This window comes from Salvelinus sp. IW2-2015, linkage group LG2 (genome assembly GCF_002910315.2).
Source record: "Salvelinus sp. IW2-2015 linkage group LG2, ASM291031v2, whole genome shotgun sequence".
Taxonomy (NCBI): domain Eukaryota; kingdom Metazoa; phylum Chordata; class Actinopteri; order Salmoniformes; family Salmonidae; genus Salvelinus; species Salvelinus sp. IW2-2015.
Window position 1 is genome coordinate 37225300 of NC_036839.1, and position 14628 is coordinate 37239927.

Genomic DNA, 14628 nt, shown 5'->3' on the forward strand with positions numbered 1-14628 from the left:
TGTGTTCTAGGTGGATGCTGCAGTGACCCCAGAGGAGCGTCACCTGTCCAAGATGCAGCAGAATGGCTATGAGAACCCCACCTACAAGTTCTTCGAACAGATGCAGAACTAAGGAGCTACCCTTTGACCCCTCCCTGACCCTGAACTTCCTTTAACCCCTCACACCTAGAGCTCGTTCCATTTTGGTCCATAAACCCCTCACACCTAGGGCCTGTTCCATTTTGGTCCATAAACCCCTCACACCTAGGGCCTGTTCCATTTTGGTCCATAAACCCCTCACACCTAGGGCCCGTTCCATTTTTGTCCATAAACCCCTCACACCTAGGGCCCGTTCCATTTTGGTCCATAAACCCCTAACGCCTAGGGCCTGTTCTATTTTGGTCCATAAACCCCTCACACCTAGGGCCCGTTCCATTTTGGTCCATAAACCCTTCTAACTCGTACTCTATTGCTGTCAATGGATCTGAATGGACTGAGTAGGTGAAACCAGTATGACTGAAGCGCCAGAAAAATCTAGAATGAATTGGGTTAGAAATATTTGTAGTCATATTACTTACAGCTCTCCAGGGGTAGTGCCAAGGAGCTGAAATACAACCAAGCCACACTCACCCTTCATCTTTTCCTCGTAAAGTGCAGCACATCAACATTTATAGCTGCTATTGGTCAGACAAGGATATCCTCATTCACCTGCATATTTTTTTATAATATCCCATAGTGTTTGTACAGAACAGAGAAGCTCATTGATTGATTCATCTGTCCGTCTATCTGTGGGTGAGCCCTCCCTCTCAGGATAGCACTCGCAGGTCTAAGAGGGTGAAACAGAGGCCCCAAATATCCCTGCAATCTTCCTGCCTCTTCCTCACTCACTCTGACGCACTCTCCCCTCCCCCTCCATCTCTCCCACGCACTCTTCTCCCCTCCCCCCCCTCTCTCAGATGACAGCTGTGCTGTGTTTGGTGATGACATAACAGCTCTTAACACTAGCGAAGGGAGGAGGGGCTCAGTCTGCCCTGAGCTCCTCTCTGCAGGATTATACCACAAGCGTTTCAGGTTTTTTTTCCAGAAAAATGTATAAAAAAACAAAAATATATAACTAATACATCAGAAATATGTAAAAGGCAAAGAAATATTGAATGTTTTTATTTTGTGCGTAATGTATTGAAATAAGGCAGAAAAAACTAGCTGTAACTATATGTAGTGCATGGTGATATTGATGCCAGATATACGTAGAGAAGCTGGCTCCTGTCGCAGGACTGGGCCTCTCATATAGACTTTTAGCAGGATTGTACATTTTCTGTGTCTTCTTTGTGATCTTGTGAWATGAAGAAGAGAGGAAAAAAAATAAGTATTTAGAATCTGGTCCGCTTTGTTGTCACTGCGACAATCTTTAAACAGAGCCTGTGCTCTCCTTTGTTTCCAGCCCCTTCCTCGCTCTGTGTTACCTACATGGACCCAATTATCTCTATCTACATGTAGCTAATATAATGACGTGTAATAGTATCTGAAAGGAAGTCGGTTGTGTTACTGTTTGCATTCTATGCACTCTGTTTCATTTAGTCTGGTTGTTACTGGTGTTACTGCTCTGTTTGTTGGTATTATGTCCCTTAAATATTCCACGACTAGGAATTGTTTCAGCTCCATTCATCATTTTATCATTCCAGAAATCTCAGCATTCCACCCTATCATTCCTATATAGTCTGTGAACATCATTAATGGAAACAGAAATCATTGTTGTTTTTTCTTTCTCAGGCTTTCAGGCTCTCTTTCGATCTCTCCTTTCCTCTGTCTATCCCAAAGACCTCAACCAGCCCTGCTCCTCTGTCCCTCTCTGTCCATGCTGTTGGCTTGGTGTGTGAGAGAATTATGTTGAATTGAGAGAGAGGGGGGGATTGGGTGTGTCAGATTTGTACATTCTAATCTATCGTCCTTCTGATCATCAAACACATATTCCCTCCACAATGTCTCACACAGAACATAACCTATTTTTCCATGACATAGACTGACCAGGTGAAAGCTATGATCCCTTATTGATGTACATGTATCAAACAACCAAGAAAAACAGTTTGTGTTCTGTGGTGGATATCCCCCTCTTGCTTGTTTTGTCAAATCTCTCATGTCTCAGACATCCTGGCTTTAAAAGCAGAGGCTAAAGAAATACTGATCTCAGACTAGTTATATTGATCTCAGGCCAATGTGCGTGATGTTAAATACAGGGACCCTGTTCAGAAAGGCGCAACTGCACAGAATTTTCAGATATAAATGTGTTATGTGGAACAGATGTCATTCTGTCAGGTAGTTGTGTTACATTTCCATCTGCAACATTCTGAATGTTTCACCTAACTGAACGCACCCCAGATCTGGGATCAGTATTGAGGCCGTAGTAGACGAGACATTCCCCATACCCAAAATGGAGCCTCCAATAGACATGAATGTGACATTCATATTGTGCAATTATGACACAGATCTACACACTACTACACTCCCTCCCTACACACAAACTGAAGCTCTTAAATCAGGTAAATGTTTTGGTGTTGTCAAGGATACTTGTACAGGGTATCTCCAGGGGTTAGTGGTTTCATTCTGTGACTTTTTCTGTGTACCTATACAAATCATTTGCTTAGACTGAGAAAAAGCTTTCTACACTATCCCATCAATAAAATGTTGAATGTACATACAAATATCTGGTGTTGAATCTGTGTGTGTTCATGACAGAGCTTGAATCCTGAGTGATTGAGTACTGGTCATATAGGAAAAACATTTAGAACCCACCTGAGTGGTGTGTGTGTGTGTGCATACGTATTACACTGGAGCAGTTCTGCCTATAGACAGACTACGTGTAGGGTTCCCCCCCACCAACAGTTTTTTAGGAACTACATCGGGGTCTCGGTTGAATGAGCATAGTAGAATACACAACATGCAATTTTGTGGCTCTGCATTGGAGCTGTTGGATCAAGGACAGACTCAGTCCTTAGGAAAACATCTGCCACTTTATTTCCCCTGGTGGACAATAAAGGTCCAACTCATTAGGGGGAAAAAAGCTTAAAATAAAATACAAAACTGATCCTTTTATAAATGGAAAATATGAAAATACACTGCCCTTGTGGCTATCAAAAACATGGAGTACCGGTATATACAATGGAAACTATACTAAGCTACAGATAAAGGAACAAAAAATGCAAAGCTCATTTGATTTTCCAGCATACACACTCCCCATCTCTCTCACACACACACACACACACACACACACACACACACACACTCCCTCCAACAAGCATCTCTTCCCTGGTTAAAATAAGAAAACAACCTCCACAATCAAAACAAAAGGAGAAGGACGAAGTTGCCCATAGACATGGATCTAAAGTCTGTTCATCATTTCCACCTATTAATGGTAAAGCTTAGGGCTGGTCACAGTAATCTGATCCTAGATTTGTGCCAATGGGCAACTTCTACCTGGGGCAGTCCCATGCCCCTCCCCCCTCAGCTGTCCTGTGCTGAGGTGGCCAGTGTCACTGTGGTGATGGGCTGGCCAATCCCGTGCAGCTGAATGCGGGCCAGCTTCTTCTGCTCACACTCCGTCACCAGGTTGTTGAGCTCGGCAGCGCTGTAGCCAATCAAAGTCCTCAGGTCGCACACAAACTTGTAGACGAAGCGCTTGCCCTGCACCTTGCTGATCATGTCCCCGTCGTAGTAATACCTGAGAAAATTGTCCGAAATTAAAATGACACGACAAGAAAGTTCAAGGTAAGGGAACAAGTCATAAGTGCCTGAAATTGTGCAACGAAAATGTTAGAGGAAAGGGGAGAGAAACTGGCAGATTGACATACCTGAGCGCTCGGCTGAGTTTCTCATAGTTCATGGTGGGCTTGTTCTTGCGTTGGCCCCATTTTTGGGCCACCAGTTCAGGCTGGTTGAGTTTGAACTCTCCCTCCTCTCCCACCCAGGAGATACAGTCTCTAGCATCCTTATCCGTCAACAGCTCCAACAGGAACTGCCACAGCTGGATCTGACCGTTGTTACCTAAAGGGACAGGTGAGAGGACGTGTGTGTGTGTGTTCACATCAGATACGAGCACATGCACACTTAAGGCATCCATAAAAAAGCATACCAAGCTCTTGAGGTACACATACAGTTGAAGTCGGAAGTTTACATACATTTAGGTTGRAGTCATTAAAACCACTCCACAAATTTGTTAACAAACTATGGTTTTGGCAAGTCTGTTAGGACATCTACTTTGTGCATGACACAAGTCATGTTTACATAAAGATTATTTCACTTATAATTCACTGTATCCCAATTCCAGTGGGTCAGAAGTTAACATACACTAAGTTGACTGTGCCTTTAAACAGCTTGGAAAATTTCAGAAAATGATGTCATGGCTTTAGAAGCTTCTGATAGGCTAATTGACATAATTTGAGTCAATTGGAGGTGTACCTGTGGGTGTATTTCAAGGCCTACCTTCAAGATCAGTGCCTGTTTGCTTGACATCGTGGGAAAATCAAAAGAAATCAGCCAAGACCTCAGAAGAAAAAAGAATGTATAGCTCCACAAATCTAGTTCATCCTTGGGAGCAATTTCCAAACACCCGAAGGTACCACATTCATCTATACAAACACCATGGGACCACACAGCCGTCATACCGCTCAGGAAGAAGACGCATTCTATCTCCTAGAGATGAACGTACTTTGGTGCGAAAAGTGCAAATCAGTCCCAAACAACAGCAAAAGGACCTTGTGAAGATGCTGGAAGAAACAGGTACAAAAGTCTCTATATCCACAGTAAAACGAGTCCTATATTGACATAACCTGAAAGGCCGCTCAACAAGGAAGAAGCCACTGCTCCAAAACCTCCATAAAAAGCTAGACTACGGTTTGCAACTGCACATGGGGACAAAGATTATACCTTTTGGAGAAATATATCTCTGGTCTGATGAAAAAAAAATAGAACTGTTTGGCCATAATGACCATCATTATATTTGGAGGAAAAAGGGGGAGTCTTGCAAGCCAAAGAACACCATCCCAACCGTGAAGAACGGGGGTGGCAGCATCTTGTTGTGGGGGTGCTTTGCTGCAGGAGGGACTGGTGCACTTCACAAAATAGATGGCATCATGAGGGAGGAAAATTATGTGGATATATTGAATCAAATATTGAATCAGTCAGGAAGTTAAAGCTTGGTCGCAAATGGATCTTCCAAATGGACAATGACYCCAAGTATACTTCCAAATTTGTGGCAAAATGGCCTAAGGATAACAAAGTCAAGGTATTGGAGTGGCCATCACAAAGCCCTGACCTCAATTCCATAGCAAAATTGTGGGCAGAACTGAAAAAGCCTGTGCGAGCAAGGAGGCCTACAAACCTGACTCAGTTACACCAGCTCTGTCAGGAGGAATGGGCCAAAATTCACCCAACTTATTGTGGGAAGCTTATGGAAGGCTACCTGAAAACGTGTGCCCCAAGTTAAACAATTTAAAGGCAATGCTACCAAATACTAATTGAGTGTATGTAAACTTCTGACCCACTGGGAATGTGATGAAAGAAATAAAAGCTGAAATAAATCATTCTCTCTATTATTCTGACATTTCACATTCTTAAAATAAAGTGGAGATCCTAACTGACCTAAGACAGGGAATTTTTAATAGGATAAATGTCAGGAACTGTGCAAACTGAGTTTAAATGTATTTGGCTAAGGTGTATGTAAACTTCTGACTTCAACTGTACATACACCTGTCTCTTATACACATCTAGATGTGTATAAGAGACAGGTATATACATATGAGATTAGTAATGTAGGGTATGTAAACATTATATAAAGTGACATTGTTTAAAGTGACTAGTGACTGTCTCTTATACACATCTAGATGTGTATAAGAGACAATACACATGGTTAGCAGATGTTAATGCGAATGTAGTGAAATGCTTGTGCTTCTAGTTCCGACCATGCAGTAATATCTAACAAGTAATCTAACAATTTCACAACAACTACCTTATACACACAAGTGTAAAGGAATGAATAAGAATATGTACATATAAATATATGAATGAGTGATGGCCGTTCAGCATAGGCAAGATGCAGTAGATGGTATAGAGTACAGTATATACCTGTCTCTTATACACATCTAGATGTGTATAAGAGACAGAGATGCAGTAGATGGTATAGAGTACAGTATATACATATGAGATTAGTAATGTAGGGTATGTAAACATTATATAAAGTGACATTGTTTAAAGTGACTAGTGATACATTTATTACATCCAATTTTTTATTATTTAGTGAGCGCGCTTCCTGACGTTGGATTCTGTTTACCAAACACGCTAACGAAAATAGCTATTTGGACATAAATGATGGACATTACCAAACCAAACAAACATTTCTTGTGGGAGTCCTGGGAGTGCATTCCGACGAAGATCAGCAAAGGTAAGGGAAGATTTATAATGCTTTTTATGAGTTTTGTTGACTGCACAATTTGGCAGGTAACTGTATGGCTTGCTTTTGTGGCTGAACGCTATTTTCAGATGATTGAATATTGTGTTTTGCCGTAAAGCTTTTTAAAATCTGACACAGCGGTTGCATTAAGAACAAGTGTATCTTTAATTCTATGTAAAACATGTATCTTTCATCAAAGTTTATGATGAGTATTTCTGTTATTTGACGTGGCTCTCTGCAATTTCTCCTGATATTTTGGAGGCATTTCTGAACATGGCGCCAATGTAAACTGAGGTTTTTGGATATAAATATGAACTTAATCGAACAAGACATATATGTATTGTGTAACATGAAGTCCTATGAGTGTCATCTGATGAAGATCATCAAAGGTTAGTGATTAATTGTATCTCTATTTGTGCTTTTTGTGACTCCTCTCTTTGGCTGGAAAAATGGCTGAATTTTTCTGTGAGTTGGTGGTGACCTAACATAATCGTTTGTGGTGCTTTCGCTGAAAAGCCTATTTGAAATCGGACACTTTGGTGGGATTAACAACAAGATTACCTTTAAAATGGTATAAAATACATGTATGTTTGAGGAATTTTAATTATGAGATTTCTGTTGTTTGAATTTGGCGCCCTGCACTTTCACTGGCTGTTGTCAATTCATCCCGTTAACGGGATTGCAGGCATAAGAAGTTAACCCTAACACAGTGACTCAACATACAGAAGCTACAACACAAACTCACACTTGCGGAGCAGCTCCAAGTGGCTCCAGAGGATCTCTCCACTAGGGACCCTCTGCAGGAACTCTTCCTGGGTGAAGGAGCAGAGGTCGCGACCCGGGATGTGAATCCCTCCCACCTCCATCTCGTCAATGCTGAACTCCTTCATCACCCACACGGCCCAGTGGATCACCTGGTCTGCTGTCCACTGTTCTGGGTCTGAGAGGAGACAGACACATTCCAAGACTGAAAATGCTGACTACAGCTTTGGCAATCGCAGCAAACTGGTCTCACTTTGTACAACAGTGTGTACCTGCCTGAGTAATTGTGGTTTTGTGTTTCAGTGTATGTGTGTGTTTCTGTATTTGTCTGTGTCCTGCTTGTTTTTGAGTTTCAGTGCAAGTGTGTGTTGGTGTCCTCCTCACCGTAGGGTATCCCCAGACGGACCTGTTCCTTGCGGTAGCCCTCCAGGGCGGCGGCCCAGCGTGTCACCTGCTCTGAGGTGTCATCTGACAGGGAGGAGTGCTCCACAGCAATCAGCTGGCCCTCCTCCATCAGGGTGCCCTCCTCCCCTGCTGCATCCGGGTCGATCACCACCTCCACCGTCTCCACCGGCTTCACGATCTCCAGGATGTTCAGCTTCTCCTCGCCTGGATGGAGGGATTTGATGGGAGGTTAGAGTGTGGTTAGTATCAACAGCCTCATTTGTATGGTGCCACATTTGTGTGCATCTATAGATTGGGTGCCTGGGTTTTGATTTTGGTGCTGAGACTGTTGTTTGTGTACCTGGCTTGGTGATGATCTGTAGACTGAGTTGCACTGTGCCGTCTGTCTTCACTCCTTGATCAAAGAGGCTGTGGTCTGGATGCAGCTGGAGAGACAGAAATAAAGAGAAAGGAGAGGGAAACAGGGGAGGACAGGCGAGGGACAGAGCGGAGGACAGGTGAGAAAGGGAGCGTAGGACAGGCGAGAGAGAGAGAGGAGGTATTTTAACCCCATAAATACAGGCCTCCATCAGTATCAGGTCTGATCAGGTATTTCAACTCCATAAATACAGGCCTCCATCAGCTTCAGGTTTGATCAGGTATTTGAACCCCATAAATGCAGGCCTCCATCAGTACCTGGATGTCCTGTAGACAGATTTCATATCCATCCAATGACATCTGGATACGGGGCTCCAGGAGCTTCTTCAGGTTACCGATTGGCTCATTGATGTCGATGTCCTGTTGGATCAGATCGGCTGATGTAATGGTCTGCTCCTCAACCCTGAAAATGGCACGACCACACAAACAAAAACACACAAATAGTCATGTTAAATCATCAGAAGTAGGGAGGGAGCTGGGTTTGAATTGATGTGCTTATGGGTGCCTGTTCACATTGTAAAATATATATCACTCACCCCTCCTCCAGGCACTCCTGTTTCTCCTGTCCGTCGATCTCAATCTCTATCATCTCCTCTGTCTCACTTTTAGACATTGCTGTACCCCAAGATTCAACCTATTCTGAGGAAAAGACAGACAGACAGGGGGGTTTCAATCAACATTAGGGTGACATCAAATGTTTTCAGATCGCTACAAACGGTTCAAATCCAATACCATCAAATATACAATAAAAATAACTTTGAGGACTAGTAGCAAAATTGGCACCATCATTGAGACTTTAGTAAATTATCATGAACGCATTCTTTGAACAGTGGCATTATATCAAGTAAAATGTTGTTTAAAATAAAATCTAAAAGGTTAATATCTAGCTAGTGGGTCTTGATGTGAATGAAGTTGGGTCATAGTCTCGAAACTGTATAAGGAAAAAATCTCAGGTGTCATTTTTCACTAGATTTCCTCTTGAAACACTGAGATTAGGATCCGTATTTATCTATTTCAGAATTATACAATTTTTGGTGGGATATTATGCATTTCACACAAAAAAAAATTTGCAAAATGATCATTACCCTAACATTTTTCGAAGTCCAAAAAATTAACAAAAACAAATCAATATTCAAATATTTTTCAACATTGCTCACCTAATGAGGCCTGAGTAAAGCATAACACTGGACATTTTAGCTCTTTAGCTGTTTCGGTAATGAGTAGGCCAAGTRGGGTGAGAATAATAACCTCATTCTGAAGGCATATATATTCACTTAAAACTTGTGCTCATCTAAGGACTATTCCTCTAGATGATGCATCATGGGTGAATAAAGCTTTACTTTAAAAAGTGTTATGTAATGAGACATGTCCACAAATACTGTTTGCATGTAATAAATATTATAGTTTCATGTAAACTTCAACTAGTGTAACATTTTTATGATTTATGTACAAACTACTGCAATATATTTTGGGGTTTATTCAAATAAATTAGGTTTTTCTAAAGAATTTAATCCAGACGCATTTCAGCAATGAGAATTTGGGGTGAAATTTTACAAAATTCAGGTCAAATGTAACATTTATTTAATATAAAACACTTTCCAAAATCTAAACATCTAGTCCTCAGAATGAAACTTCATTTTTGAAGATGAATTATGGTTTTGTAACTCAATTTCCTAAACATTTTAAAACTGGATTCATGAGAATCACCCAGTTGAGGGAGCCTCGGTTTCTCATTGGGCGGCAGAGAGTTATGTGCGAGCTAAAGTACTAACGCGAGGGCGAGGCCTCTCCAAAGCATAGGCCTTACTGTAGGCCATTAGTTGATAAATCATTACATACATTTGATCAATTTTAACTCCTCTGAAAGCAAACACTTCTAAGATATATCGGTAATCATGATAATTATACGTGTAGCATAGCTGTACAATACTGTAGCAATACAATGCTAGCTATCCAGCATATTTTTTTAGCGATGTTATGTGAGGGGCGAGGCACGCGCAAAACGGGGGTCGGTCTCATGAAATACACAATTTATACTGACTGTAAGAAACACAATTCAATGAATAACTGATTTAAATGTCGATTTAAATATACTCTGAAACTTAGAATCTGGAAAACTTTAAAACGGAAATGGAAGAAACGGAAACAAAACAGCAGAGGGGCAATCGCAAAGGAGCCGGAAATCCTGGCTAAGTTTAGTGTTGTCTACAGACTTCCGAGAGCGGTCAGGGGGAAATGCAGGAGTAATTTGCTCGATTAAATGAAAAATAACGTGATATTTATAACATTGGGAAAACGTATTTATATATGGCTAAAAGTATAACGTATCACCAGGGCGAACAACTGGAATACAATGAACAAGCTGTCGTTGGCGTTAGCAATATTAGCTAGCAGCTACCACTGCTTAGTTAGCTAACGTGTCGAAAGTTGGATTTTGTATGGACACGTTTGAAGGAAAATCGTAGACAAGTCATTTGGAAAGCTATTTTGTAGTTGGGAAGTAATTTGAAAACCACTCCATCCAGTACATTATTTAGACTTGATGTTAGTGTAATTATTGTTTTTAGGCTAATGCATGTGGTATAGCGGATCAACAAGCTAGCTAGCTTTGAAGCCAGCGTTCAGCTAGCTAACAGTTTGATACAAAAAGCGGGAAGACCGATTAGGCATAGCTAGTGAAAGAATATACAATTCCGTTCAGATAGACAATGTAATGGATTTCATATATAAATCAAAAATAGTTTATGGTCGTACACATACCTCTTAAAATGTACACTCCAAGATTGTGGAGTTGATATATGAGTCGATGTAGAATAGCAAGCTAGCCTTTCCACTCAAATCGATTTCATGCAAGTTTTTGGACAACAAGACAGGGGGGCGGGGACTAGCTTGCTTTTTAGACATATACGAGTTAACTCTAGTATCAAAGAAATCATCATGATATTTGTGTGTATATCATTCTSTGTGTGTGTTATGTGATGTTTGATAGCACGCATAATTATTTACTATAATTATCAGCTTCTACCTCCAAGCCATACGACTGCTGAACAATTATTCAAATAGCCACCTGGACTATTTACATTGACCCTCCTCCCCTCTTTGGTTTTACACTGCTGCTACTCTGTTTATGATCTATGCATAGTCACTTTACCCCTACCTACATATACACATTACCTCGACTAACCTGTACCCCCCACACATTGAATCGGTACTGGTACCCCCTGTATATATCCTCGTTATTTTATTTTGTTACTTTTTATTTTATTTTTTACTTTAGGTTATTTAGTAAATGTTTTCTTAACTATTTATTGAACTGCATTGTTGGTTAAGGGCTCGTAAGTAAGCATTTCACGTTAAGGTCTACACCTGTTGTATTCGGTGCATTTCATCAATTTGATGTGACTTGTAACCCACTTTTACCAKACGGTTGTTGTAGATAAGAAGACTCACTGTATGCATGAACTTATGTGGTGTAATAATTGAGCCATCAGTACTCCTTATTTCACAATGTCCGTCCCACAGCGATCCTATTACGTTCTAAGTTTTACTATGTATTTATTTGGTCCGTCTGATGTCCTGAATTATTTTATACTCAAAGCTATAAAAATTAACCCGATCTTTAAGGGTAGGTAAACAAACAAATGTTAATGTCACGTTCACAAGTAGGGTGAAATGCCTTTCTTGCAAGCTCTAAACCCAACAATGCCGTAATCAATATCAATGTAGAACTAAAAATAACAAGGTAGAACAAAAACACAATAAATAAACGTGTAGTTCATTCTTATTACAGAAAGATGTGTAATTAATTTACAAGTATTTTCTAGTATTAAATTAATAGTATCATTATGCTGCAGTGCCTGTTCATAATAAATACATACAATGCCTTTAGAAAGTAATCAGACCCCTTGACTTTTTCCACACGTTACAGCCTTATTCTAAAATTGATTAAATAAAAATATATATATTCTGCAATCTACACACAATATCCCATAATGACAAAGCATAAACACGTTTTTAGAAAAAAAACGGGGGAAAAATGAAATCGTTATTTACGTTAGTATTCAGATCGAAATTGAGCTCAGGTGCATCCTGTTTCCATTGATCCTCCTTGAGATGTTTCTWCAACTTTATGGGAGTCCACCTGTGCTAAATTCAATTGATTGGATACCAAGGATAGGATAAAGTAATCCTTCTAACCCCCCCCCTTAAAAGAGTTAGATGCACTATTGTAAAGTGGTTGTTCCACTGGATATCATAAGGTGAATGCACCAATTTGTAAGTCGCTCTGGATAAGAGCGTCTGCTAAATGACTTAAATGTAATGACTTAAATGTAATGTAAATGTAATTGGACATGATTTGGAAAGGCACACACCTGTCTATATAAGTTGACAGTATATATCAGAGCAAAAACCAAGCCATGGGGTCGAAGGAATTGTACGTAGAGCTCAGAGACAGAATTATGTTGAGGCACAGAACTGGGGAAGGGTACCAACAAATGTCTGCAGCATTGAAGGTCCCCAAGAACACAGTGGCCTCATCATTCTTAAATGGAAGAAGTTTGGAACCACCAAGACTCTTCCTAGAGCTGTCCGCCTTAGCAATCGGGGGAGAAGGGTCGTGGTCAGGGAGGTGACCAAGAACCAGATGGTCACTCTGACAGAGTTCTTCTGTGGAGATGGGAGAACCTTCCAGAAGGACATCTATCTCTGTGGCACTCCACCAATCAAGCCTTTATCGTAGAGTGACCAGACTGAAGCCATTCCTCAGTAAAAGGCACATGACAGCCCGCTTGGAGTTTTCCAAAAGGCACCTAAAGACTCTCAGACCATGAGGAACAAGATTCTCTGATCTGATGAAACCAAGATTGAGCTCTTTGGCCTGAATGCCAAGCGTCACGTCTTGAGGAATCCTGGCACCATCCTTACGGTGAGCCATGGTGGTGGCAGCATCATGCTGTGGGTGCTATAGACCACACTATTTACCAAAAATAGAGTTTTAATCTATATTCTTCGTAGCTGTCTATTTACCACCACAAACCGATGCTGACACTAAGACCGCACTCAATGAGCTGTATTACAGCCATAAGCAAACAGGAAAACGCTCATCCAGAGGCGGCGCTCCTAGTAGCCGGGGACTTTAATGCAGGGAAGCTTAAATCTGTTTTTCCTCATTTTTATCAGCATGTTAAATGTGCAACCAGAGGGRAAAAAACTCTAGACCACCTTTAATCCACACACAGACGCGTACAAAGCTCTTCCTCGCCCTCCATTTTGCAAATATAACCATAATTCTATCCTCCTGATTCCTGCTTACAAGCAAAAACTAAAGCAGGAAGCATCAGTGACTCGGTCAATAAAAAAGTGGTCAGATGAAGCAGATGCTAAGCTACAGGACTGTTTTGGCTAGCACAGACTGCAATATGTTCCGCGATTCTTCCGATGGCATGGAGGAGTACACCACATCAGTCACTGGCTTCATCAATAATTGCATCGATGACGTCTTCCTCACAGTGACCGTACATACCCCAACTAGAAGCCATGGATTATAGGCAACATCCGCACTGAACTAAAGGGTAGAGCTGCCGCTTTCAAGGAGCGGGACTCTAACCCGGAAGCTTATAAGAAATCCCACTATGCCCTCAGACGAACCATCAAACAGGCAAAGCGTCAATACAGGAGTAAGATTGAATGGTACTACACCGGCTCCGACGCTCGTTGGATGTGGCAGGGCTTGCAAACTATGACAGACTACAAAGGGAAGCACAGCTGCGAGCTGCCCAGTGACGCAAGCCTATCAGACGAGTTAAATGACTTCTATGCTCGTTTTGAGGCAAGCAACACTGAAACATGCATGAGACCATCAGCTGTTCCAGGCGACAGTGTGATCACGCTCTCCGTAGCCGATGCGAGTAAGACCTTTAAACAGGTAAGCATTCACAAGGCCCGCAGGGCCAGACGGATTACCAGGACGTGTACTCTGAGCATGCGCTGACCAACTGGCAAGTGTCTTCACTGACATTTTCAACCTGTCCCTGACTGAGTCTGTAATACCAACATGTTTCAAGCAGACCACCATAGTTCCTGTGCCCAAGAACACTAAGGTAACCTGCCTAAATGACTACAGATCCGTAGCACTCACGTCTGTAGCCATGAAGTGCTTTGAAAGGCTGGTCATGGGTCACATAACACCATTATTCCAGAAACCCTAGACCCACTCCAATTTGCATACCTCCCCAACAGATCCACAGATGATGAAATCTCTATTGCACTCCAAACTGCCCTTTCCCACTTGGACAAAAGGAACACCTATGTGAGAATGATATTCATTGACTAGAGTGCAGCATTCAACACCATAGTGCCCTCAAAGCTCATCAATAAGCTAAGGACCCTGGGACTAAACACCTCCCTCTGCAACTGTATCCTAAACTTCCTGACGAGCCGCCCCCAGGTGGGGGGAAAGTAATCTTGTTTCTCATGGTCTGAGTCCTTCAGGTGCCTTTTGTCAAACTCCAAGTGGGCTGTCATGTGCCTTTTTACTGAGGGGCTGCTGTCTGGCCACTGTACCATAAAGGCCTGATTGGTAGAGTGCTGCAGAGATCGTTGTCCTACTGGAAGGTTCTCCC

General features: G+C 41.7%; 2 protein-coding genes across 2 annotated transcripts in view; one reads left to right on the forward strand and one right to left on the reverse strand.

Annotated features, from left to right (window-relative positions):
- LOC111979392 (amyloid-beta A4 protein-like) overlaps positions 1-2678 on the forward strand; it is a 48036-nt gene extending 45358 nt beyond the window's left edge. The window contains 1 exon segment of the mRNA XM_024009902.3: positions 11-2678. Within this exon segment, the coding sequence (XP_023865670.1) occupies positions 11-112 (102 nt within the window). The 3' untranslated portion in view covers positions 113-2678.
- On the reverse strand, positions 1754-10868 carry LOC111971728 (GA-binding protein alpha chain). The gene is made up of 8 exons (XM_070446366.1): positions 10766-10868; positions 8542-8644; positions 8264-8408; positions 7929-8013; positions 7568-7792; positions 7154-7361; positions 3825-4148; positions 1754-3694 (listed from the first exon to the last, which is right to left on the reverse strand). Exons 2-8 carry the CDS (start codon positions 8616-8618, stop codon positions 3478-3480), a joined length of 1281 nt encoding a protein of 426 aa, XP_070302467.1. The 5' UTR covers positions 8619-8644; positions 10766-10868; the 3' UTR covers positions 1754-3477.
- Between the last annotated feature and the right edge of the window lie 3760 nt (positions 10869-14628).